Source organism: Melanerpes formicivorus, unplaced genomic scaffold, assembly GCF_026170545.1.
Source record: "Melanerpes formicivorus ecotype bairdi unplaced genomic scaffold, bMelFor1.0.p_v2 SCAF_100, whole genome shotgun sequence".
NCBI classification, from domain to species: Eukaryota; Metazoa; Chordata; class Aves; order Piciformes; family Picidae; genus Melanerpes; species Melanerpes formicivorus.
Window position 1 is genome coordinate 538,982 of NW_027142452.1, and position 25,188 is coordinate 564,169.

The 25,188-nt window shown below is 56.0% G+C and overlaps 2 protein-coding genes across 2 annotated transcripts; both read left to right on the forward strand.

Moving 5' to 3' along the window:
- The first annotated feature begins 31 nt into the window (after positions 1 to 31).
- On the forward strand, positions 32 to 2,588 carry ATP5MC1 (ATP synthase membrane subunit c locus 1). Its single transcript, XM_068166388.1, has 5 exons — positions 32 to 150; positions 648 to 696; positions 1,272 to 1,349; positions 1,633 to 1,808; positions 2,351 to 2,588. The coding sequence occupies exons 1-5, from the start codon at positions 47 to 49 to the stop codon at positions 2,463 to 2,465; spliced, it is 522 nt and encodes a 173-aa protein (XP_068022489.1). The 5' UTR covers positions 32 to 46; the 3' UTR covers positions 2,466 to 2,588.
- Positions 2,589 to 4,226: 1,638 nt separating this feature from the next.
- UBE2Z (ubiquitin conjugating enzyme E2 Z) lies at positions 4,227 to 24,111 on the forward strand. Its single transcript, XM_068166379.1, has 7 exons — positions 4,227 to 4,677; positions 7,049 to 7,121; positions 10,637 to 10,824; positions 15,664 to 15,775; positions 17,001 to 17,113; positions 17,812 to 17,902; positions 21,061 to 24,111. The coding sequence occupies exons 1-7, from the start codon at positions 4,337 to 4,339 to the stop codon at positions 21,229 to 21,231; spliced, it is 1,089 nt and encodes a 362-aa protein (XP_068022480.1). The 5' UTR covers positions 4,227 to 4,336; the 3' UTR covers positions 21,232 to 24,111.
- The last annotated feature ends 1,077 nt before the right edge of the window (positions 24,112 to 25,188 follow it).

Genomic DNA, 25,188 nt, shown 5'->3' on the forward strand with positions numbered 1-25,188 from the left:
GCGGACGTTGTCCCAGGGTGCAGTGCGCCAAGCGCGGCAGCAGCCAATGAGCGCGGAGGACGCGGGGGGACACGGCAAGGTGAGCGGGGCGGGGGTGCCGTGGTTCTCTCACAGCCGCCACCGCCGCAGCCCAGAGCGGACCTTGCGCAGGTGGGCCCCGCTCCCGGCCCGGCTGCCCCTCTTCCGCCACCGTGGTTCACCCGCTGGTAGTGGAGTAGGCTCTGCTGGCCGAGGAGCAGCCCTGCGCCCGGGCGGGCGGTAGGGTTGGCACCCGGCCGTACCGTGCCCTTCTCTGGGAGATGGTAGCCACGGAGGACGCGACGGGGATCGGCGCCTCCCCTGTCTGCACGCACCTCCCCGGCTCGGGCGGGCTGAGTTGGGCTTTGGTGGGGGCTTCGAGCGAGTCAGGGAAGGGTAAAATGCAGAGCTGTGAGTTTGCCCTGGGCAGGACCCAAATTATGGTTAACGGAGGAAGGGCGGGCGGCGGGGCAGCGCGGAGCTGTGTGCGGGGGCGGCGAGGAAAGCCTTCGGGCACAGCTCGGGGACGCGGCTATAGATAGAGGGATTGTGTATCAGCCGCGGGGTGGGGGGAATGCCGAGTGGTGGTTACAGAGTTGGGATTTCCAACTCCTTTTGATTTATGACAGATTAAGCAAAATGCAGGCTCCGTTGGCTCTCCTCAGCTCTCCAGCTCTGGTAAGTCGTCTTTCTCCAGACGAGTTCAATGATATTTAGTGGGCATAGACGATCGTGGAGCCTCTCTGTGTGATGTTTGGTTGCCCAAAGTGCAGTCGAGGTAGGATTGGGTGGGTTTGCTTTCCTGAGGATTCCAGGAGGAGGGGAAGCAAGGTGACCTCTGGTGACCGGAGGGTGATTCCTACCATCTTAGTAGGTGTACATTGAACTGCAGGCCCAAGGGCTTCTCCAAAGATAACTACCCACAGAGACATTCACTCCCTCCTTTCTTTCAAGGCATGGATTAGGAATGCAATGCATGGGACTGTGGTGATGACTGAACAGCTGGAGCAGATGTGGCACTCCTTGTGCTGCACTGCCTGGTCCGTGGTGGTGTCATCACTCACGGACACGATCCAGCTGGCTAAAATGGGAATGCTTTTGAGGCACATGCCTTTGCTTTTTAGGCTTGTTTCATTCTTGAGTTGTTTTAAAACCACCCTTAAAGACTGCTCTTCATAAACTAGTTGTGCTTTTCCAAGGATTAGTGTGGGCACAGCCAATTCCAGGAGTTCATTGTCTGTGTTTTGCTGCAGCTCCGCTGCTGTTCCAGGGCTCTGGCCAGACCAGTTTCCGTGTCTGTTTTCAGCAGGCCTGAGATCCAGACTGTACAGGTGAGACTCAAACCTGGTAATCTTGGTTCTGTTCTGCTGTGCTTGCTTGCCTGTGGTAGGTGATGGCTGCTCCTGAGGTGAAGAAGTAAGTCTGGATCTCAGGAGAGTGGCTCACACAAGGACACCGCTTCTAGCTCACATTTGGGCTGGCTTAATAAGCTTGCCTCATCTTCCTCTGCTTGGAGGATAAATGTTCTTAATGTTTTACTAAGAGAATAGCTCTATTTATGGTTAAAAATGTTATTTTGGTGCTTTTTTTTCCCCCCCCTCTTGCATCCTACAGCCAGCTGGTGTTTCCCACCCACAGCTGACCCGCCGTGAGTTCCAAACCAGCGCCGTTTCCAGGGACATTGACACTGCTGCAAAGTTCATCGGTGCTGGAGCTGCCACGGTTGGGGTGGCTGGGTCAGGAGCAGGTATTGGGACGGTGTTTGGCAGCTTGATCATTGGCTATGCCAGGTGAGTAAGGTGCTAGGCTGGCTTGAGTAGATTCCCTTCTCCCAGCACTGAGCTGAATTGATGAGTAGAGCTTTCTCTGCCCAGCTCTACCTGGGGAGTGTGGATCAGCAGGCAGAGCGTTAACTGGAGCAGTGCTTGGGATATTAAATGGTTGTTAGAGTCCTTGATTCCTGAATTGTTTGACTCCACTCTGTACTTCTGAACTGTGCAGCTGCTCTGTGGAGCTCTGCCTAGCCCCAGAAGAAATTTAAGCACTGGTTGGTAGCAGGAGCTGCTGTCTGGTACTGCCAAGGCAGGTGAAACTAGCCTTGGGGGTTCAACGTGTTTTCATCCCTCAAACCAGGGCTGAAAATCATAGCTTCCTCATTCCAACCAGTGGCTACCTGTCCTAAATCTGGTTTGTGCTCCAGAATCCATTGTCTGTGTGACATAACCCTGGTTTTCTGTGGTCCAAGCTCTGCTCTGGGGCATTTTCTCACAGTTAATCTTTTCCCCCCCCTTCTTCTCTCTCTGGTTTGTTCCCCTCCTTGTACAACACACAGGAATCCATCTCTCAAGCAGCAGCTCTTCTCCTATGCCATCCTGGGCTTTGCCCTGTCTGAGGCCATGGGTCTCTTCTGTTTGATGGTGGCATTCCTTATCCTCTTTGCTATGTGACAACTTGTGGTCCTGGCTGCGGCATCCATCGCTCTGTCCTCCGCGGTTCGAGTCTGCTTCCATCACAGCCTTCCAGACTGACAATTAAAGAAAAGATTTCTCTAAATAAACTGGTGGCTTTTATTTTATGGGGTTTTTTTTTTCCTCCCCCTCCCCATTTTTTTTTTCCCCTCCCCTTTCTATTTGGTTGAAGTGATAGGGGGAGATTAGTTGAAGAGAGGAAATCTCCCAGGCGTAGAGCTACCCCTTGGTAAAGAAGTGAAATACAAACTGATGTTGGGAGCAGAGGAAAACTGATGTGAAGTAGGGCTAGATAAAAGGAAGTGTCCTTGAACAGCTCCAGTCTGTGCAGAGATCCCAACCAGCATGGCCCTAGTCAAGCAAATCCTTCTAGAGGAGCTGCCAAAGTGGTGTTTTTTTCCCACATGCCCTTACTGAAAATGCTGTGCCTTTATTCTTCACAGCTGGAAGAGCGTGAGGTGAGTGCCTTACAAGTGGATTAATGCTGGCATCACTGAGTTAGGAGTGTAAGAACAGAGTTTTCCTTTCACAAAGGACTGGTTTCAAGGTCACACTCTTCATTTGCCTCCTCAGTGCATCCCTGTACACACAGGACCACAGCTGAGTTGTGTTTCTTTTTCTCCCTCAACAGTTAATTGCTTCAGCTGTTGTAGAGAGTGGAGGAGAAATGAGATAGGGAGGAGAAATGCTCCAAGCTAACCTGAGGTTTGGACCTTGTGGCAAGAGCTGTGCCTTTAAGGAAGGTAGGAAGTGGAGCAGTGGGGAGCTTCCCTTGTTATCTGCTTTGGGTAATTGAATTAATGGAGCTAATGTGTGTCCTTAAAGCCTCTGAAGGGTTGTGATCTCCTTGGGAGTTTGAATGGGGTACATGAACTGCTCTGTTTGCTACACCCCAGGAGGGGAAGGGGGCTGAGAGCTTGACTCAAAAGCTCTGTTCCTATGAGTTGGAGAAATACAGCTGTGAAACCAAAAAGAACTTGAAGGAGACTGGCGGAGCTAGGGAGGGAAAATCCTACTCCTGCAGCCAGGGTGGCTCCTAGGGACAGACAAGAAACCCTACAACAGCCACGCTGTGCTTGGGGAATCTTGTCCCAGGGTAGGAAGTGGGTGACTGTGTGTCAGACACTCAATGCTTGATACCTTCAGGAAAGCAACAGTTTCCTGCCTCTCAGTGAGTTCCATTTACTCTGCCTTGCAGATGTGAAACTGCACAAATAATTTCTGCTGGTGGTGAAGCAAAAGTGACCTTGGGGCTAGAATTGCTCACAGCTGACACAGGGTTGCTGCAAACCCTCTGGCTAGGTGGTGCAGGGGTGAGACGATCCCTGTGCTACCAGCAGAGCCGCTGGTTTCCTGCGAGCTGGGGTAGTGGTTTCCACCCCTTCACACCAGTCTGGGGGGGCTGTTTGGTTTGCTGGGGCTTGGTGGGGTGAAGCTGTGCACCCTGGGGAGGGCTTGAGGCCTAGATCCGGGCTGAAACGCAGCCCTGCTCTTGCAGCAGCCGCTTCCAAGCAGGGCTTTTTTCCGAACAAAAAAAAAAAAGCCCCAAACTTTCTGCTGCCTCCAGCCCCAGGAGACCTCCAGGCAGTAGAGGGCGCTCTGCTGCCAGCGGGACGCTCGGGCACACTATGACGTCTCTGGGAGGGGCCGCTCTGGCGCAAGTTGGGGGGGGGGGGGAAGGACTCTATGGTGTCTGGGGGGAGTTTGCGCCGGGGGCGGGAGGGGGGGCGCGGGGGAGGTGGCGCTCTGGCCGCCGCTCGGTGGTGGCGGTGCGCGGCGGGGGCCGCTCTGGCCGGCGGGCTCGGTGGTGCGGAGTCCCGGAAGCGGCGTACCCTGAGGCCGGGCGCGGAATGGCGGAGAGTCCGGCCGCCGAGGAAGCGGCCCCGGCCGCCGTGCTGGCGGCGGCGGCGGCGGGGAGCGGCGGCGGCGGCGGCTCCTCCTCGTCCAGCCCGGGAGGCGGCGCGGGGAGTCCCGGCGTCTTCATCCCCGCCGAGCTGTGGGCGGCGGCGGGTTTCGGCGCTGCGACGCCCGGCGCTGGCGGCGCCCCGGGGAGCGGCGGCGCCCCCATCGCGGCGGCGGCGGCGGCGGCGGGGGCCGCGCTCCTTACGCACTCCGCCTTCTGGGACCCCACGGTCAGCGGGGACTGGGACAGCGAGCGGCCCAGCCCGGCCTGCCTTCTGCGGATCAAACGGTGAGAGCACGGCCCGGGCGCTGCCGGTTGCCGTTACCCGCCTGGGGGGGGTGGCTCCGGTACTCCGTTCTGCTTGGCCTCTTGCGGCTTCTCCTGGGCCTAGCCAGCCGGGGACCGGGAAGCCCCCTCCTCCCTGCCCCGCTGTCTGCTGGGGGAACTGCCCGGGCTCACAACGCAGCAGGGAGGTTCGGTTCGCCCTCGGTACCCCCGAGGCGGCAGCGGTCCCCTGGGCCTCACCATTGCCACACCACCGGCCACGGGGACTTGGGTTTGGGCCCGGGGGGACAGCCCTGGGTCCCCTCCCAGCGTCCCGATGCTGTCCTGTGGGCAGCCCCCGGCCCCCGCTGTGCGCTGGGGTTCTCCTTGCCCAGGTGCTTGGCTCGCCTGCCGCGGGGCTGGGGACTCCTGCACCACCCATGCAGAGCTGCTCGGCAGCAGAGCTCCTTGCAGCACGGCTCTCACCCTGCCCTTGGGATGGCTGGCTGGCTGGAGGGGGGAGCAGGCTTCCCAAATCTCCATCAGTGCTCGAGTTCTGCCTGCCTGCAGCCATCCTGCTTCCTGCCCGTGCCCACCGGTTTGGTTGCCCTGACTCTTTCAAGGCTCGTCTGGGTTAAAGCTGCCTTGTCATTAGCCTTTGATGTTTTGAGCAGCATGAGCTTGTATTGTTCGACCTGCTTGGCACTGTTTCAACAAGTCCTTCCTCTTCCTTCAGAGCAAGTATCACTGCCTGCCAGGCTCTTGCTCATCCATGTTCTAGGGCTTGTATAACGTCTTCCAAAGATGGCACCAGATATTTGGGCACCTTCCAATCATCCCAAAGCCAACAGCCTTGACTTCATAACAGGAGGCAGGAGAGCAAGGCACTCCTGTTGCACTCCCTTGTTTCCCACCCTGAAAGCTCTCTGAATTCAGGTTGCTTCCCGGGGCAGGCTGATAGAGTTGGGGTTGTTCAGCCTGGAAAAGAGAAGGCTGCAGGGAGACCTTCGGGCTGCATTTCAGTATCTGGAAGGGACCTGCAGAAAGGCTGGGGAAGGGCTGTGCCCGAGGGCATGTAGTGACAGGACAAGAGGCAGCGGTTTGAAACTGGAGCAGGGCTGCACAGCAGGAGGAAGTTCTTCATGGTGAGAGTGGGAAAGTACTGGAGCAGGTTGCCCAGGGGTGTGGTTGAGGCTCTATCCCTGGAGACACTCAAGATCAGACTCAGTGTGGCCCTGAGCATCTTGATCTAGTTGGAGGTGTCCCTGCTGACTGCAGGGGGGGTGGACAAGATGAGCTCCCTTCCAACCCCATGCAGTCTGGGAGCTTGTCTTGGCAGTTTGGTGTAGCCCTGATTATGGGAGGGAGGGTTTTTTAGGTGCTGAAAGGTGCTGTTCAGGTTATCTGTAACCAGCTGCAGGTGATTTGTGGCTTTTCCATTCGTTTAGTCCACATTCCAAAGGAAAGCAGCCCCGTTGTGAGCCGGTCTGTGTGTGTAGGTGCAGCCTAACTACTCCTGAACCCACTGATTACACCTCCATTTGTCAGAGCAGTTAAGTTCTCAAAGGCAGTTTGAGTCAGGGTGTGTTTGGAGAAAACAGCTGGCTGGGGTGCACAAATGAAGGTCCTGTGAATGCTCTGAGTGTGAAGGAGGAAAACAGGGGGGTGGGGAAGGCATCTTTTACACAACCAAACCCACCTGAGGGATCTTTTCAGACAGCTGCCTCCAGGGAAGTTTGTGGTTGGAGTCTGAGCCAATCTGGATGAGGCTTTGAGCAGCCTGGGCTGGTGGGAGGTGTCCCTGCCCGTGGCAGGGGCTCAGAGCAAGATGATCTTGAAGGGTCCTTCCAACCCAAACCATTCAGTGAAAATCTGAAGCAGCCAGGTGGTTAGGGTGGGCTTGGTCTGGTGGATTCACTGAGTGCTGTCTGTGCCCTTGAAATGCCCCAAATCTTTTGGGGGATGAGTTGAAAGAGGTCAGCCAGGAAACACAGTCAGGGGCACAAGAAAGATGGCTGAGCTCTGGATGAGTTCATGAATTCACTGAATGGTTTGGGTTGGAAGGGACCTTCAAGATCATCCAGTTCCAACCCCCCCCTGCCACGAGCAAGGACACCTTCCACTAGCTCAGGTTGCTCAAGGCCCCATTTGGCCTGGCCTTGAACACCTCCTGGAAGAGGAGGGGCATCCACAACCTGCCTGGGCAGCCTGTCCCAGTGCCTCCCCACCCTCCCTGCCGAGCAATCCTTCCTTACCTCCAGTCTGGGTTGAACATTTCCATCTTGAAAGCGCTTCTCTTTTCATCTGTGCAGGGATTTGTCCTCTAGGACCTTCCTTGCTGGGGGGCTGGTGAGCCCCAGGGAGATGATGGCTAATTCCTGTTTCCTTTGTTCAGGGATATCATGTCCATTTACAAGGAGCCGCCCCCGGGAATGTTTGTTGTGCCTGATCCCCACGACATGACCAAGGTAAGAGGAGATTTGGAGCTGGTTCCACTTTTTCCTGCTTCCCTGGATGCTGCTGCAGATGGCTGCTGTGAGGGTTTGCCCAAGCAGAGCGTTCCCTGCGTGTTTGGAGAGGAGGCAGAGTGAGCCTTGCACGAGAGCGTAATGAGGCTGCAGTTTGCTTGGTGACATTGAGCTGCCTGGAAAATGGGAGGAGGCTTTGGAGGAAACTGGATCTGAGAGGCTGCCACAGATAAAGCCAAGTCTGCTCCAGTAGCTCTCTGAGCCGGTGGGGTGCTTCTCCAGCTCCTTTCACTCCACTTGATGCTGCACAACCATCCCTGGAGCAGCTCAGAGAGAGCTCCGTGGAGAGCTCAGCTCCAGCCTGCCCGAGAGGCTCCCCTGTTAACCACAAGCAGTGCTGGGAGTGTCTGCAACCCACCTGTGGGAAACTGGAGATGGTTAATCGTTGGCTGCTGGTGGAGATGTGTCCCTGCATCCTAACCCTGCCCTGCTGGGGTGCTGCCCTCTTGGGTTCTTGGCGCTGCCAGGTCTGGCCCACGCAGCCTGCGCCGCCACGATGCCCCCAGCAGACCTGCTCCCTAGGTGTGCAGACTTGGCTGTGGCCTCTCCTGCCTCTCAGGGCTCTCCAGGGCTGGGAATTTCCCATTATGGCAGAGAGAATGCAGTGAGCTGGGAGGCAGATGTTGCTCCAGCTGTGCTCTCCCTCTGGTATTTCCTTGCTGCCCTTTCTCCAGCCAATGTCACCTGCGCTGTGCTGTGTCCCCGGAGCTCTGTGTGTGTGTGGGTGGGAGGTGTCTGCTGTGTGTATTTAACCTCTGCTGCACACTTCTCCATGCCCCCCTGCCAAGGGGCTCCCTTAGATGTAAGCTCCTGCCTGATTTAGGGGCCCTGGGTTTTTGGGGGTGGCACAAAGTGGGAAAGATCTCTGCCACAGGCAACTCCTCGCTGCAGCTCTGTTGGGAGCTCAGTTGGGAGCCTCCCAAGTGCCCAAATGCCCTTCAAGGGGAGGAAGGGTGCATAGAGCACCAGTGCTGAGGCTTGGGGGGGGGATCCTTACAGGAGGCTGCTCAGATCTCTTGGGGAGTCAACATCCCTAACAGCCCAAAGGGAAGAGATCCCCTGCTCTACCACTGGGCTCTTGGAGGGTAATTAGCATGGAGAGAATAGGATCTTCCTCTCAGATCCTGGCAGGGGAGCTGGAATGATGGGTTTCAATAAGAGCAAAATCAGCAGGAGGCCATGAAATGAAAGGAATGCTTCAGTTGGGGCAGAAATTCTGATTTTTAAAGTTTTTTATTCTTGCTAAAATTAGATTTGATTTTAATTTTGTGCATATTTGAACTCTGACTTCATAGAAGTTTGGGGTGGGGGGGTGGGGGGTGAGGGGTAGGGTTTGTTGGTTTGGTTTTTGAGCAGAGCCCACCAGCTGAATTGTGATTCAGCCTGGTTTGGACTGTGGTAGAGCTAGATGGGAGGCAGCTGTTGTGGACTCTGGCCAAACCTTGATGTTGGAAACCTGCTCTGCACATTGAGTGTGGCAGAGGGGAGGGGGGCAGAGAGATGTGGAGAAGGGAGAGAGAGAGAGAGGTGGGGAAGGGGGGAGAAATATGGGGAGAAGTGTGGGGAGGGGAGAGGGGAGAAGTATGGGGGGGGAGAAGTATGGGGGGGAGAAGTATCGGGGGGGAGAAGTATGGGGGGGGGAGGGGGGAGAAATGGGGAGAAGTATGGGGGGGGAGAAGTATGGGGGGGAGAAGTATGGGGGGGAGAAGTATGGGGGGGAGAAGTATGGGGGGGAGAAGTATGGGGGGGAGAAGTATGGGGGGGAGAAGTATGGGGGGGGAGAAGTATGGGGGGGAGAAGTATGGGGGGGAGAAGTATGGGGGGGAGAAGTATGGGGGGGAGAAGTATGGGGGGGAGAAGTATGGGGGGGGAGAAGTATGGGGGGGAGAAGTATCGGGGGGGAGAAGTATCGGGGGGGAGAAGTATGGGGAGGGGAGGGGGGAGAAATGGGGAGAAGTATGGGGGGGGAGAAGTATGGGGGGGAGAAGTATGGGGGGGAGAAGTATGGGGGGGAGAAGTATGGGGGGGGAGAAGTATGGGGAGGGGAGGGGGGAGAAATGGGGAGAAGTATGGGGGGGAGAAGTATCGGGGGGGAGAAGTATTGGGGGGAGAAGTATGGGGGGGGAGAAGTATGGGGAGGGGAGGGGGGAGAAATGGGGAGAAGTATGGGGGGGAGAAGTATCGGGGGGGAGAAGTATTGGGGGGAGAAGTATGGGGGGGAGAAGTATGGGGGGGGAGAAGTATGGGGGGGAGAAGTATGGGGGGGAGAAGTATGGGGAGGGGAGGGGGGAGAAGTATGGGGAGGGGAGGGGGGAGAAGTATGGGGAGGGGAGAAGTGAGGGGAGGGGAGGGGGGAGGGGAGGAGGGAGAAGTGTGGGGAAGGGAGAAGTATGGGGAGGGGAGGGAGGTGTGGGGAAGGGAAAGGGGAGAAATATGGGGAAGGGAGGGAGATGTGGGGAAGGGAGGCAGGGAGAGGGAGATGTGGGGAAGGGAGGCAGGGAGAGGGAGGTGTGGGGAAGGGAGGCAGGGAGAGGGAGGTGTGGGGAAGGGAGGCAGGGAGAGGGAGGTGTGGGGAAGGGAGGCAGGGAGAGGGAGGTGTGGGGAAGGGAGGCAGGGAGAGGGAGGTGTGGGGAAGGGAGGCAGGGAGAGGGAGGTGTGGGGAAGGGAGGCAGGGAGAGGGAGGTGTGGGGAAGGGAGGCAGGGAGAGGGAGGTGTGGGGAAGGGAGGCAGGGAGAGGGAGGTGTGGGGAAGGGAGGCAGGGAGAGGGAGGTGTGGGGAAGGGAGGCAGGGAGAGGGAGGTGTGGGGAAGGGAGGCAGGGAGAGGGAGGTGTGGGGAAGGGAGGCAGGGAGAGGGAGGTGTGGGGAAGGGAGGCAGGGAGAGGGAGGTGTGGGGAAGGGAGGCAGGGAGAGGGAGGTGTGGGGAAGGGAGGCAGGGAGAGGGAGGTGTGGGGAAGGGAGGCAGGGAGAGGGAGGTGTGGGGAAGGGAGGCAGGGAGAGGGAGGTGTGGGGAAGGGAGGCAGGGAGAGGGAGGTGTGGGGAAGGGAGGCAGGGAGAGGGAGGTGTGGGGAAGGGAGGCAGGGAGAGGGAGGTGTGGGGAAGGGAGGCAGGGAGAGGGAGGTGTGGGGAAGGGAGGGAGAGGAATGGGGAAGGGAAGAAGAAATATTGAGAGGGGCGAAAAAAAAAAAGCAGCGTTCAGGGGGGAGAGAAATGTGCAGCAGCAGCTCTGCCTGAAGAAGGGAGGAGGAGGAGGAGGATGGGGAGGGTTGAGCATGACCCGCACATGGTGTGTGTGTGTGTGTGTGCACGCTTGGGGAGGACGCTGCCGCTGGCTGCTGCCTGGGTGGAGGTTTCCTTGCCTCGGGGCTGGCTCTGTGGAGGACTGGGGGCAGGGGGCAGGGGGGAGGGGGTGCCGCGGAGTCTCGAAGTGGTGCGCAGGATGGGCTTTTGTTTTGCAGATTCATGCATTGATCACAGGCCCATTTGACACGCCTTATGAAGGGGGTTTCTTCTTGTTCCTGTTTCGCTGTCCTCCAGATTATCCCATCCACCCACCCCGGGTCAAACTGATGACAACGGGAAATAACACAGTGAGGTTTAACCCCAACTTCTACCGCAATGGGAAAGTCTGCCTGAGTATCCTAGGGTAAGCAGGAGGCCTTGGCTCTTTTGATGGGGGAAGGCAACAAAAGATCAAGCAGGTGGCTGCAGGCTGTGTGCTGCCTCCTGCATCCTTCTCAGTGCCCTCATCGTGTCCCCCCCACCCCAGCCCCTCAGATATGCTGGGATGCACCTTGATGCTTCTGGGAAGTTGTGTGTGGAGTCAGGGTCATAAAGCAGAACAAATTCCTCTGCTGAAGTTGAGTCTGGTTTGTCTTTAGAGGCAGCTGAGAAGAGAGCAGGGGGAGCACAGGTTGGGAGCAGCTGAGAAGAGAGCAGGGGAAGCACAGGTTGGAAGCAGCTAAGAGCAGGGGGAGCACAGGTTGGGAGCAGCTGAGAAGAGAGCAAGGGGAGCACAGGTTGGAAGCAGCTGAGAAGAGAGCAGGGGGAGCGCAGGTTGGGAGCAGCTGAGAAGAGGGCAGGGGGAGCAGAGGTTGGGAGCAGGGGGAGCAGAGGTTGGGAGCAGGGGGAGCAGAGGTTGGGAGCAGGGGGAGCAGAGGTTGGGAGCAGCTGAGAAGAGAGCAGGGGGAGCAGAGGTTTGGAGCAGCTGAGAAGAGAGCAGGGGGAGCAGAGGTTGGAAGCAGCTGAGAAGCGGGCAGGGGGAGCAGAGGTTGGGAGCAGCTGAGAAGAGAGCAGGGGGAGCACAGGTTGGGAGCAGCTGAGAAGAGAGCAGGGAGTAGAACCCAGGAGGTTCCACCTCAACATCAGGAGGCTCTTCTGTATGGTGAGGCTGCTGGAGCCCTGGAGCAGGCTGCACAGAGAGGTTTTGGAGTCTTCCACTCTGGAGACATTCACAAGCCACCTGGATGTGTTTCTGTGTGACCTGCTCTAGGTGATCCTGCTTGGGTCAGCCTGGATGACCTCTGGAGGTCCTTTCCAACCCCTTAACATTCTGTGTAGCACAAACTTGTCTTTGGAAGCCCCTGAGAGCAGAGCAGGAGGAAGCACAGAGCTCAGTAGGTGCTGCCACTATCACACAATGGTTTCAGTTGGAAAAGTCCTCCAAGATCATCCAGTCCAACCAGCAGCCCAGCACCCCCATGGCCACTAAACCATGGCCCCAGCTGCCATGGCCACACATTTTTTGAACACCTTCACACATGGGGACTCCACCACCTCCCTGGGCAACCTCTTCCAAAGCCTGACCACTCTTGCAGGGAAGAAATTGTTGCTGATAGCCAGTCTAACCCTCCCCTGGCACACTCTTCTCCTGCTGCCATTTGTCTCCTACTTCCCCTTCCAAAGCCTGTGACCAAGCACTTTGCTGCTTCTGCTGTTGTGCTTTGCAGCCTGATCCTTAAATGTTATTTCAATGTAGGCTTTTGTGGTTTTAATTTCCTCTCTCTGTGTGGAGCTTGCAAAAGAAATACATCAAAATTAAAAGCCACTAAGAACTTCCTTGAGAGAGCCATTTGGCTGCTCTGGGCTTCCACCTCCGTGTATGAAGTGGGACTGAGCAGTGGGTGTAATGATTTACAAGTGCTGCTCCTGTGCTGCCTGTTCAAACAGGCTCCCCTGCTCCAAATGTTGCTTCTCCTCCTGCTTGAGGCCAACATGGGGAAGTCCTGCTTGGCTGAACAGCTCTCATGGTACCCTGGCCGTGGTGGGACAGCCCCAGCTGTGAGAGTTTCAGCTGCCAGGAAAGAAAGGCTTTGGCTGGGCCTCTAGGCTGGGGCCATGGGGGTGTTACTAGGTGGTTCCTTCTGCTGCAGAGGGGTAGGAACAGCAGCAGGCAGGTGAGGAAGGGGCAGGGGCAGCTTGAATTGTTCCATGAAGTTGTTCAAGCAAGCAGGAGTCTGAGCACTGATGTGGTGGGGTGGTTTCAGGGGTGCTGTGCCTGTGCTGCTTACACCAATGCTGCTCCAAGGAGTTGATAGCAGCAGCACTGTGCCTGTGCTGCTTACACCAATGCTGCTCCAAGCAGCTGATCCCAGCAGCACTCTGCCTGTGCTGCTTACACCAGTGCTGCTCCAAGCAGCTGATCCCAGCAGCACTGTGCCTGTGCTGCTTACACCAATGCTGCTCCAAGCAGCTGATCCCAGCAGCACTCTGCCTGTGCTGCTTCCACCAATGCTGCTCCAAGCAGCTGATCCCAGCAGCACTCTGCCTGTGCTGCTTACCCCAATGCTGCTCCAAGCAGCTGATCCCAGCAGCACTCTGCCTGTGCTGCTTACACCAATGCTGCTCCAAGCAGCTGATCCCAGCAGCACTGTGCCTGTGCTGCTTACACCAATGCTGCTCCAAGGAGTTGATCCCAGCAGCACTGTGCCTGTGCTGCTTCCACCAATGCTGCTCCAAGCAGCTGATCCCAGCAGCACTGTGCCTGTGCTGCTTACACCAATGCTGCTCCAGCAGCTGATCCCAGCAGCACTCTGCCTGTGCTGCTTACACCAATGCTGCTCCAGCAGCTGATCCCAGCAGCACTCTGCCTGTGCTGCTTACACCAATGCTGCTCCAAGCAGCTGATCCCAGCAGCACTGTGCCTGTGCTGCTTACACCAATGCTGCTCCAAGCAGCTGATCCCAGCAGCACTCTGCCTGTGCTGCTTACACCAATGCTGCTCCAAGCAGCTGATCCCAGCAGCTCTGTGCCTGTGCTGCTTACACCAATGCTGCTCCAAGCAGCTGATCCCAGCAGCTCTGTGCCTGTGCTGCTTACACCAATGCTGCTGCAAGCAGCTGATCCCAGCAGCACTCTGCCTGTGCTGCTTACACCAATGCTGCTGCAAGCAGCTGATCCCAGCAGCACTGTGCCTGTGCTGCTTACACCAATGCTGCTGCAAGCAGCTGATCCCAGCAGCACTGTGCCTGTGCTGCTTACACCAATGCTGCTGCAAGCAGCTGATCCCAGCAGCACTCTGCCTGTGCTGCTTACACCAATGCTGCTGCAAGCAGCTGATCCCAGCAGCACTCTGCCTGTGCTGCTTACACCAATGCTGCTCCAAGCAGCTGATCCCAGCAGCACTCTGCCTGTGCTGCTTACACCAATGCTGCTGCAAGCAGCTGATCCCAGCAGCTCTGTGCCTGTGCTGCTTACACCAATGCTGCTGCAAGCAGCTGATCCCAGCAGCACTCTGCCTGTGCTGCTCACACCAATGCTGCTCTAAACAGCTGATCCCAGCAGCACTCTGCCTGTGCTGCTCACACCAATGCTGCTCTAAACAGCTGATCCCAGCAGCACTCTGCCTGTGCTGCTCACACCAATGCTGCTGCAAGCAGCTGATCCCAGCAGCACTCTGCCTGTGCTGCTCACACCAATGCTGCTCTAAACAGCTGATCCCAGCAGCACTCTGCCTGTGCTGCTCACACCAATGCTGCTGCAAGCAGCTGATCCCAGCAGCACTCTGCCTGTGCTGCTTACACCAATGCTGCTCCAAGCAGCTGATCCCAGCAGCACTCTGCCTGTGCTGCTTACACCAATGCTGCTGCAAGGAGTTGATCCCAGCAGCACTCTGCCTGTGCTGCTTACACCAATGCTGCTGCAAGCAGCTGATCCCAGCAGCACTGTGCCTGTGCTGCTTACACCAATGCTGCTCCAAGCACTGATCCCAGCAGCACTCTGCCTGTGCTGCTTACACCAATGCTGCTCCAAGCAGCTGATCCCAGCAGCACTCTGCCTGTGCTGCTTACACCAATGCTGCTCCAAGTTGCTGATGCTCATCAGCTGCTAGGTGCTGGTTTAGGCCTGGCAGAGTGACTCAGTGTGCTGGGAAGCATCTTCCTTGGCACCAGAGCCTTCCTGGTCCAGTGAGCTGGATGCTGATGCCTGCAGAGCGCTGAGGTGTGCAGGGCACCTCCGTGTCTCAGGGGTCTGAGTGCCCAGCAGCTCCCACACCAGCTGCCTTCTTGCTCCTGCAGTTGCAGCCCCATCAGGGCAGCTGAATTATTGAAGAGGGAAGAAAGAGCCTCAGCCTTAGCAGAGGTGGGGAAGACAGAGGGAGCTGCCAGGGGAAGGGTTTAGCAGGAGCATATGTGGGTCAGCACATCCGTGCTCAGCTCACAGGGAGGCAGGGCTGTATCTGCAGCTGGGATATTAAGGGCAAGCAGCACAAACAGCTTCTTTTTCCCCCTTGCTTCTTGCTGGTTCTGTGCAAGGGTTGTTTGGGGTTTGTTGCTCTGTGTGTATGAAGTGGGCAGCTTGTTCACACAGGTTGCATCAGGTTGGAAGGGACCCTCCAAGGGCATCTTGTCCAACCCCCCCTTGCACTCAGCAGGGACACCTCCCAACTAGATCAGGCTGCCCAGAGCCACTTCCAGTCGGATCTTGAATGCCTCCAGGGATGGGGGCTTCAACCACCCCCCTGGGCAGCCTGTTCCAGTGTTTCACTACTGTGGCAGAGCATCCCTTGGTGCTTTCAGGGGCAGTCCTTGTGCTGAGTGGCTGCAGCAGCAGCAGCAATCTGAAAACCAGCTTTCAGCTCCTGAGAGCTGTTGGGGCTTGACTTCTGGTAGTCCTGGCAGCTTGTGTAGCTCCAGGCCTGCAGTGTGAGGAGACAACCACAGCTTTAAAGTTGCCTGCAAACACTCAGCAGCCTGATTTTCCCCCTCAGCTGATGTGTGGTGCTCTGTGTTGTTTCCCAGCCTCTTTTGTGTTACTCAAGCACTCCTTCGGTGGAGAGAATAGAGAATAGATGACTTTGACCTTGAGAACTTCCTCGGTGTCCAGTGCTTTTTGTATCTGCAGCAGCTGTTTCTCTTCCTGTCTGGTTTCTGTGAGGTGGAGTTGTGCTTTCCCAGGCTTCCTGAGCTTTGGTGGTTGGAGGGATGGTGCTCACTCAAGCAGTCCTGTGGTGTTTATTTGATGCTTTTCTGTTTCGATGCCTCAGCACCTGGACCGGGCCTGCATGGAGCCCAGCACAGAGTATCTCTTCAGTCCTCATCTCCATCCAGTCCCTGATGACTGAGAACCCCTATCACAATGAACCTGGCTTTGAGCAGGTGAGACCTTGGCATGGCTCAGCTCTGCTTCTGCAGCTCTTTGTCTCTTGCTCCTCCTGGCATAGCCCACGGAATTGGTTGTGGTTGGAAAAGGCTTTCCAGGATCATCCAGGCCAACCAGTCTGGGACTCTGCCAAGGCTGCTGCTAAACCATGGCCCTCAGCACCACATCTCTGCCTCTTCTAAACACCTTCAGGGATGGGGATTCAACCACTTCCCTGGGCAGCCTGTTCCAGTCTTTGGGAACCATTTCAGTGAAGACATTTATTCTGATGTCCAACCTAAGCCTCCCCTGGTGCACCTCGAGGCCACTTCCTCCTGTCACTTGTTACCAGTGAGAAGAGACCAAGCCCCACCTCACTCCAGCCTCCTTTCAGGGAGTTGTAGAGAGCAATGAGGTCTCCCCTCAACCTCTTTTTCTCCAGACTAAACAGCCCCAGTTCCCTCAGCTGCTCCTCATTGTGGGAGTGGGGACAAAAGTAGGTTGTGTCACTTGACTCTCTTCCAGCTTGCTCTGCCTCTAGTCAGAGCTTGAGAGGGAGTCAGAAGCCAGCTCTGAGCTGAGTTCAGGTGTGTGTAAGGTCACAGAATGGTTTGGGTTGGAAAGGACCTTAAAGATCATCCAGTTCCAACCCCCTGCCATGGGCAGGGACACCTCCCTTACACCCTTACACATCAGGTTCCTCAAGGCCTCATCCAGCCTGGCCTTGAACACCTCCAGGGAGGGGACATCCCCAGCCTTCCTGTTCAACCTATTTCTGTGTCTCCCCACTCTCACTGGAAGGGATTTCTTGCTCATTTCCAGCCTAACTCTCCCCTCCTCAAGCTTAAAGACCTCAAGGCATTGTGAGGCCCCATCCCTGTCACCCCTGCATGCAAGGCAGGGCAGGCGGAATGGCTCTTCAGGAGTCACCCAAGACAGAAATGAAATAATTTCCCTGGGCTGTGTTGTCACCCAGGAGCCAAACTCAGCTCAGCTTTTCATGGCCTTCAGCATCTCAGAGAGAGGCAGGCTTGTGAGCTGCCCTGGAGCTGCTGACCTGTGTGAGCCCAAAGCTCTGGAGATGTGAAACCTCCTCAGCGGCAGCATAAAGCAGCTCGGTGTACCCAGAGCCAGCCAAAGCCACGGTGCCTTCATGCAGCAGTGAAATTCATCAGGCCCAGGAGGAAGAGGTGAGGAGCCACTGCAGTCATGGGGACTCAGTGGCCCAAATTCTCTTTCCAGGAGAGGCACCCTGGGGACAGCAAGAACTACAACGAGTGCATTCGGCACGAGACCATCCGAGTAGCGGTGTGCGACATGCTGGAAGGGAAGTGTCCCTGTCCTGAGCCTTTGAGGTATGGAAAACAGGCATGGGGGGGCAGGGGGGGAAGCATCAGGAAGTGGGGAGCATAAAAAAGAAGGGGTGTGGAGGGAGGAGAATCTTCTCTGCCTGCTGCTCCTGAGCTCCTGGAGCAGCCAAGGGTCGCTTTGTGTCCCCTGACGTGGGTGGCTGTGCATCTGCGTGGTGCCCAGGAGCTGTGCCCTGGCAGAGGCTGTGTGGATGTGCACAATGGCTGCATCCTCCAGCTGGTGCCTCAGAATAAATGCTCCTTGTCCTCTGGGTGGGGGGGGGGAACCCCAAGTTCTTGGAGGGAGGGGCCCCAGCTGTTGTGGAAGCAGTGTGCAGGAGTTCTTCAGCTGCAGTGATGCTGGAGCTCATTTTGCTCTGTGTCTTCCCTTGCTGTCCCCTGTTAGCTGTTTAGGTCACCCTCTGTGGGTGTCCTTAAACTGGAGTTCATAGATGCACTGAATGGTTTGGTTTGGAAAGCAACTTGAAGATCAGCCAGTTCCAGCCCCCCTGCCATGGGCAGGGACACCTCCCACCAGCCCAAGGTTGCTCCAGGCCTCATCCAGCCTGGCCTTGAACACCTTCAGGGAGAGAGCATCCACAGCCTCCCTGGGCAAGCTGTTCAGTGGGAGGAGGTGACCCTGGGTGGTGTGAGACTTGTGGCACTCATTTGGTGGTGACTGTTGGCTCTCTCCTTGTGTGCAGGGGTGTGATGGAGAAATCCTTCATGGAATACTACGACTTCTATGAGGGGGTGTGTAAAGAGAGACTTTATCTACAAGGACAGACCATGCAGGTGGGTGGCAGAGAACCTTCTTGTCTAGAGGAGGGCATGTGCTTAGGGACAGTGTGCAGCACCCAGAGGTACATGAAGTGGACCTGGATTCATGGATTCAGAGAGTGGATTGGGTTGGCAAAGACCTCTAAGGTTAAATCCAGCCATCAACTTAATGCCTCCATGGCCACCAAGTGCCATGGCCACCTCCAGGGGTGGGGACTCCACCACCTCCCTGGGCAGCCTGTGCCAATCCCTGACCACTCTTGCAGGAAAAAAAATGTTCCTAATCTCTCAACCTAAGCCTCCCCTGGCACAGTTTCAAGACATTTCCTCTTGTCCTATCACCTAGGGAGAAGGGCACAGCCCCCACCTCACTCCTACCTCCTTCCAGGGAGCTGTAGAGAGCAGTGAAGTCTCCCCTCAGCCTCCTCCAGGCTGACCACCCCCAGTTCTCTCAACTGCTCCTCAGCATCCCTGTTCTCCAGACCCCTCACCAGCTTCATTGCCCTTCTCTGGACCTGCTGAATGTCCTTGGAGCGAAGGGTCCAAACCTGAACCCAGGATTCCATGTGTGGCTTCAGCACAGGGGCACAGTCACTGCCTGGCTCCTTGCTGTGTCACATGAGGTTGGAAGGAGCTGAGTCAAAGGTTCCTGGGGGAGGCAGGGATTGAAGGAGCAGTGACAATACAGCAGACACATCCAGGAGCTTGTTTCTGGGGGAGAGCAGACTTGAAAGAATAGATTGCCAAGCTGTTTGCATGGGAACAGATGTTTCTTCCTCCCACCTCAGCCACCTCTTGTCTGACTCATTGAGAAATTCCACTGCTAAGAAAAGCTGGAGGTGGTTGATTTAATGATCCTTGTGTCTCTGAGGCCTTTCTCTCCTGCCTGTGTCATTCATAAACTGCTGGCATTCCCACAGCTGGAGAGAGAAATTCCCATAAGGAAGGTCTGTGCCTGACTTCCAGCTGCAGGGAGGGCAGGACTGAGGGCTCTCTAGTGAAGTTTGCTGGCATTAGAGGAGGGGCAGTTGTGGCCCACTCTCCTCTTTCTCCTCCAGGGAGCCAGGGCTCAGTTGCTTTCTGCAGGGTTTGTGAAGGTCCCTGGGGTGTGCTCAGCTCCCAGGGGCAGGGGCTTGCTCTGCTTGGGTCTCTGCTCACTTGTACCTAGTGCAGGAGGCATGAGCACAGCGTGCTGGAGAGCTGCTGGGGTTGTTCTCATCACCCTCTGTTTCCAGTGAGGTCACTCCAGGCTCAGTGTCAGTTGAGTGCTTGCCAGGTGTGCTGCCTTGTTAACTCCAGGGCCACATGGGGGCTTCTGCCAAAGATTCAGAGACTCACAGAAGAGTTTTGGGGGTGGAAGGGAGATTAAAGATCCTCCAGTTCCAACTCCCCTGCCATGGGCAGGGACATCTCCCACCAGCCCAGCTTGGTCAAGGCCTCATCCAGCCTGGCCTTGAGCACCTCCAGGGAGGGGACATCCACAGCCTCCCTGGGCAACCTGTGCCAGTGTCTCCCCACCCTCACTGGAAAGAATTCCTTCCTAATCTCCAGCCTCAATCTGCCTTCCTCAAGCTTCAATCTCTTCCCTCTCATCCTATCACTACAAGCCCTGGTGAAAAAAAATCCCTTCCCAGCTTTCTTGTAGCCCCCTCTCAGGTACTGGAAAGCCTCTTTTGGGTGCTGAAACCAGCCAGGGCAGTGTAAACTCCACCACCACCTCACAGAGCCCTGGCAATGTGTCTTCAACCTGGGATGGGAGCTAAAAGCAGCAAATACTAAATAACCTCCACTCTTTCTGCCTCTGGCTTGGGTGCATCTCAGCTGGTGTAAAAGGTTTGATTTAAGTCTTGATTTAAAGTGATGATAGTGACAGTTTCAGTGGGACAAACTCTGTGCTCAAGTCTTTGGCCTCTGGGTTTTGCAGACTTTCCACTTGTAATCTTTCTCCTGCTTCCCAGCTGTAGTCCTGAGATCAGCTCTTGGCCAATAGTTTTACTTCCTCAAGGCTGGCAGGAAGAAACCCAACCCCAGGTCTGCTTGGCCTTTCATCTGCTTTTGAAGTTGGCTTGGGTTTGCCAGAGCCTCCAAAGAGAAATTCTCCTCAGTCTTCACCCTCTGCCCCCACAGGGGGAAGGAAGCTAAGAGCCCTCTCCACCATGAGGTGGGAATTAACCCTGAAGTCTTTGCCCATTTGTTGCCCAATTGCTATGCAGCTTTTGCCTTTGTGCCTCTTGCCAGGAGGGAGAAGGAGCTCTTGAGAGGCTTCTGGGCAGAGGCCAACAGGATGGCATTCAACAAGTCCAAGTGCCAGGGGCTGCACTTTGGCCACAGCAACCCCAGGCAGTGCTACAGGCTGGGGGCAGAGTGGCTGAGAGCAGCCAGGCAGAGAGGGACCTTGGGGTAGTGGTGGACAGCAGCTGAACAGGAGCCAGCAGTGTGCCCAGGTGGCCAAGAAGGCCAAGGGCATCCTGGCCTGCACCAGGAGCAGTGTGGCCAGCAGGAGCAGGTAAGTCATCCTGCCCTGTGCTCAGCACTGGTTAGGCCACACCTTGAGTCCTGTGTCCAGTTCTGGGCCTCTCAATTCAAGAAGGACATTGAGAGACTTGAAGGTGTCCAGAGAAGGGCAACGAGGCTGGGGAGGGGTCTGGAGCACAGCCCTGGGAGGAGAGGCTGAGGGAGCTGGGGTTGCTTAGCCTGCAGAAGAGGAGGCTCAGGGGAGACCTTCTTGCTCTCTCCAACTCCCTGCAGGGAGGTTGGAGCCAGGTGGGGGTTGGTCTCTTCTGCCAGGCAAGCAGCACCAGAACAAGAGGACACAGTCTGACGCTGCGCCAGGGAAAGTTTAGGCTGGAGGTGAGGAGAAAGTTCTTCCCAGAGAGAGTTGTTAGCCATTGGGATGTGCTGCCCAGGGAGGTGGTGGAGTCCCCATCCCTAGAGGTGTTCAAAGAGGGATGGGCTGTGGCACTTGGTGCCGTGGCCATGGGGTCTGTGGTGCCAGCTTGGACTCGATGATCTTTGAGGTCTCTTCCAGCCTTGGTGATACTGTGAGACTTGGTGCCATGGATTAGCAGTAGTGAGGTGCTGGGTGACAGGTTGGACTTGATGATCTCTGAGGTCTTTTCCAACCTGATTGACTCTCAGTGGGAGCTGAGCACCTCTCCCTGGTTTGCTTGCAGGATCCCTTTGGTGAGAAGCGAGGCCACTTCGACTACCAGTCCCTATTAGTGCGCTTGCAAGGCATTCGGCAGAAGGTGCAAGAGAAACACCAGCAGGAGAACACAGAAATAGACTCTGAGAGCAGCTCCTCTGAGACAGAGACAGACACTCAAGGTTGCTCTAAAGCTTAGAAGCCACATTCACAAGTGGGAGAGGCCAAGCCGTGGGGGGAATCTTCTGTCTTCACGCTCTGGAGTACCCCTGACAGACTCAACAACCAACCCAGTGCCAGAGTGGAGGAAACTGGCAGGGTTCTCTTCTGGCTCCTTGTGCTGCTCTGGTGGATAATGCTGAATGAGAAGACTTCCTGCTAGACAAAAAGCCAAGCTTGTGACAGGCTACTCTTCAAAAGGTACTTCCTATGCTAGACAAGCTGGAGCATGTGGCATCAGGTTATGTTCTGGAAACACCAACGCTGGTTGTTGTCCCTTTGGTTTGTTTCCTTTTGATTTGGGGGGGTTTGGGTTTGGTTTGTTTTGTTGGGTTTTACCTTTTTTTGTTGGTTATTCTTCCCCCCTCCCTCCCCTCCCATCCCTTCCCCTCCCCTCCATTTGATTAAAGAATGAGATCCAGCCTGAGAATCCTCTTGACAGCTTTTCTGTTCCCAAGTCAGTGGGAGCCCTTCCCTGGGGCCTGCGCTGAACGTGGAGCTGTGGGAGAGCTTTGATGAGTCCCAGGGTGTGACAGAACCTGGTGTGTGTGTGGAGGGGGTGTGTATATGGTGTGTGTGTGTGCCCCAGTGTGGGGTGGGAGAGATGGAGCCTCTCTGTGGAGCCCATCTACCCTGATGGCTTTCTTCTAGACAGACCAAAGAGAAAAGGGCAGTGGTGGAATCTGGGCTCCTCGCTTGAAAGCTTTCCTCGAGCCCTGGGGGACTTTGGCTGCTGAGACTTTGGGGTGCAAAGGGGCAGATGAAAGAAGTGAAGAGGGCAGGAAAAGCTCTCAGTTGACTGCAGGTTTGTTCATCTTGGTGTTGTGGGGAAGGGAGGGACCAGAGAATCATCAGTCAGAGATGGGGGAAGCAGCTAAATTCACTCTGCCTTGTGTATTAGCTTTGTTTTTCCAGGGTTGATGTGAATTTAGCATCCTGGCAGTGCTTTGTCCTGGCTGCTCTCAGCAGAGCTGCTTTGGTCCCCGAAGTACTTCTTGCTTTCCACCTCTTTTTTGGGTGGGTTTTTTTTTCACTCAGTGTAACAGTTTGTGATTTTTCCTTCCTCCTTCCTCCCTCCTCACTCCCCACCTCGACCTTGCTCCAGCAAACTGAACCCCTAGAGAGGAAGGAGCAGCTCCTAGCTGTAAGGCTCTTTCTGGGTGAAGCTCTCCAGAGGTGAACATCTTGGGAGTGAACAAAATTCCTTTGCCAAACTTGGCTGAGCCAGGAGCAGGAGGAAAGTTGAACAGTTCAGAGCTTTGGTTTGGACTGGTGAAACTGTTGAGCAGAGGTGAGGGGCCTGCTGGCTGCCAGTGCCATTGTCTCCAGGATGTGTTTGGTGTAACTTGGGGTGGAGGTGACAGGGCCAGGTCCCTGAGCCTGGTGGTGATTGCTTGGAGCAGTAGAAGAAGTTTTATTGTGGATAAAAAGCTTCTCCTCCTTTCTTTTTTGCAATGATTCTGTTGGATAGGAGCTTGGATGAGAAAGCTCAGCACGAAGTTGCACATCCACCCTGGACCCCTCTCCCAGTTGCCTTTTCGACATCTTCCCACCTGCTTAACCCAGTTGCAGGCTCCTTGATGGCGGTGAGAGAGCTCCCAGTGGTTCTCTTTGTTCTGAGAGCAGGGGCAGGAGCCCCCTGCTGTGCCCTGCACGGGAAGGCAATGCCCTCCGTGCGTCCCTCGATTCTTTTCAGCCTCTCCGAGGACGATCAGCTCTTGCAGAACTCGAGGAGCCTGCAGCTTCAGCAGCTCTCTGCAGCTGAAAGGTGGAAACGGTGCTGAATTTCAGGTGCCATTGAACGGCGTGGGGACCTTTGGTTTTCCCCTTCAGCAAGCAAACTCCCCTGGCTCTGCCCTTGGCTTTGATTTAGGCTTTGACTTCAACCCTGTCTTGCCCTCCAGGGAAAGCTGAACTTCCCCAGGACTCAGCCGCAGCAGATGAGAGCAAACAAAGCAGTGTTCACCTCCGAAGGAGGTCTGGGGGAGGCAGTGTGTGTGTGTGTGTGTGGGAGGGAAGTCGTTGAGCTGTGTGCTCACCTGCCCCCCCCCCCCCCTTTCCATCCCATCGTGAAAACATCCCGTTGGTGTTGGTTGGTTGGTTTCTGTGTTGTTTTGGGTTGGTTCCTTCCCCCTCCCTCTCCCCTTCCAGTAGCACTGTGGGGTAGAGCTGCGTGGCTCTGCTGCCTTCCCAAGGCAGAGCTGGTGGTTCTGCAGTCTTGTTTGTGATGCATGTGGCGTTCCCCTCCCTCCCTCCTCTCCTCCCTCCTCTCCTCCCTCCCTCCCTCCTCTCCTCCCTCCCTCCTCCCTCCCTCCCTCCTCTCTTCCCACCCTCCCTCCTCTCCTCCCTCCCTCCCCTCCTCTCCTCCCTCCCTCCCTCCTCTCCTCCCTCCCTCCTCTCCCCCCTCCCTCCACCGAGAACAACGCGACAGGAAAATGCCTTATCGTGGACACTACTCCCAGCACTTCGCATGTGGCTGCACCAGAGCTGTTCCTCCTTTCCCGGCTCTCAAATGACATCACCTCCTTCCCCTCCCCCCCTGTCTGAATGTCTCCCCTTTCAAAGTGACAATCCTCAGCTGACTGCTCTAGGCACAGAGAGAGAGAGAGAGATGTTTTAGCAACAGATTCTTAGACCTGACTGAGTTGAGAGAGAACCAACCAAGCAAGCAAATGAGATATATATATATATATATATATATGCACAAGAGTCACTCTAAGATACTTTGTTTAAATACTTATTGTACAGAAGAGGGTTTTTTTTTTTCTCCCCCTTTTCTTGTTCCTTTTTTTTTTGGTTGGTTTTTTTCTTCTTCTTTTCTTTTCTTTTTTTTGGTGCAATAAAGTTTGTTTTGGCAGAATCCAGCCTGTGGTTAACTCCTTAGTGGAACAACACCACCACCACCCCCAACTCCCTTGACAGAGAGACAGGGGTGACAGAGCTGGGGAGGGGTCTGGAGCACAGCCCTGGGAGGAGAGGCTGAGGGAGCTGGGGTTGCTTAGCCTGCAGAAGAGGAGGCTCAGGGGAGACCTTCTTGCTCTCTACAACTCCCTGCAGGGAGGTTGTAGCCAGGAGGGGGTTGGTCTCTTCTCCCAGGCATCCAGCACCAGAACAAGAGGACACAGTCTCAAGCTGTGCCAGGGGAGGTTTAGGCTGGATGCGAGGAAGAAATTCTTCCCAGCCAGAGAGATTGGCCCTGGGGATGTGCTGCCCAGGGAGGTGGTGGAGTCCCCAGCCCTGGAGGTGTTTTAAGAGGAGCCTGGCTGAGGCACTTGGTGCCAGGGTTTAGTTCATAGTATCATAGTATCATTCAGGGTTGGAAGGGACCACAAGGATCATCTAGTTCCAACCCCCCCGCCATGGGCAGGGACACCCCACGCTAGATCAGGCTGGACAGAGCCTCATCCAGCCTGGGCTTAAACACCCCCAGGGACAGGGCCTCGACCACCTCCCTGGACAACCCATTCCAGGACTTCACCACTCTCATGGTGAAGAACTTCCTCCTCACATCCAGCCTGAATCTCCCCACCTCCAGCTTCATTCCATTCCCCCTAGTCCTATCACTCCCTGAGATCCTGAGCAGTCCCTCCCCAGCCTTCCTGTAGCCCCCTTCAGATACTGGAAGGCCACAATGAGGTCACCTGGGAGCCTTCTCTTCTGCAGACTGAACAGCCCCAACTCCTTCAGTCTGTCCTCATAGGAGAGGTGCTCCAGCCCTCTGATCATCCTTGTGGCCCTGCTCTGGACATGTTCCAGCACCTCCACATCCCTCTTGCAATAGGGGCTCCAGAACTGGAGGCAGGACTCCAGGTGGGGTCTCCCCAGAGCTGAGCAGAGGGGGAGGATCACCTCCCTTGCCCTGCTGGCCACACTTCTGCTGCTGCAGCCCAGGATCTGGTTGGCTTTGCAGGCTGCAAGTGCACACTGAGAGCTCCTG

Coding starts and splice junctions, on each gene's coding strand:
- ATP5MC1 (XM_068166388.1), top strand. CDS start 47: ATGAGCGCGGAGGACGCGGGGGGACACGGCAAGGTGAGCGGGGCGGGG. Junction 1,350..1,632: donor CTGAGATCCAGACTGTACAG/GTGAGACTCAAA, acceptor TGCATCCTACAG/CCAGCTGGTGTTTCCCACCC. Junction 1,809..2,350: donor TTGATCATTGGCTATGCCAG/GTGAGTAAGGTG, acceptor TACAACACACAG/GAATCCATCTCTCAAGCAGC.
- UBE2Z (XM_068166379.1), top strand. CDS start 4,337: ATGGCGGAGAGTCCGGCCGCCGAGGAAGCGGCCCCGGCCGCCGTGCTG. Junction 15,776..17,000: donor ATGAACCTGGCTTTGAGCAG/GTGAGACCTTGG, acceptor TTCTCTTTCCAG/GAGAGGCACCCTGGGGACAG. Junction 17,114..17,811: donor CCCTGTCCTGAGCCTTTGAG/GTATGGAAAACA, acceptor CCTTGTGTGCAG/GGGTGTGATGGAGAAATCCT.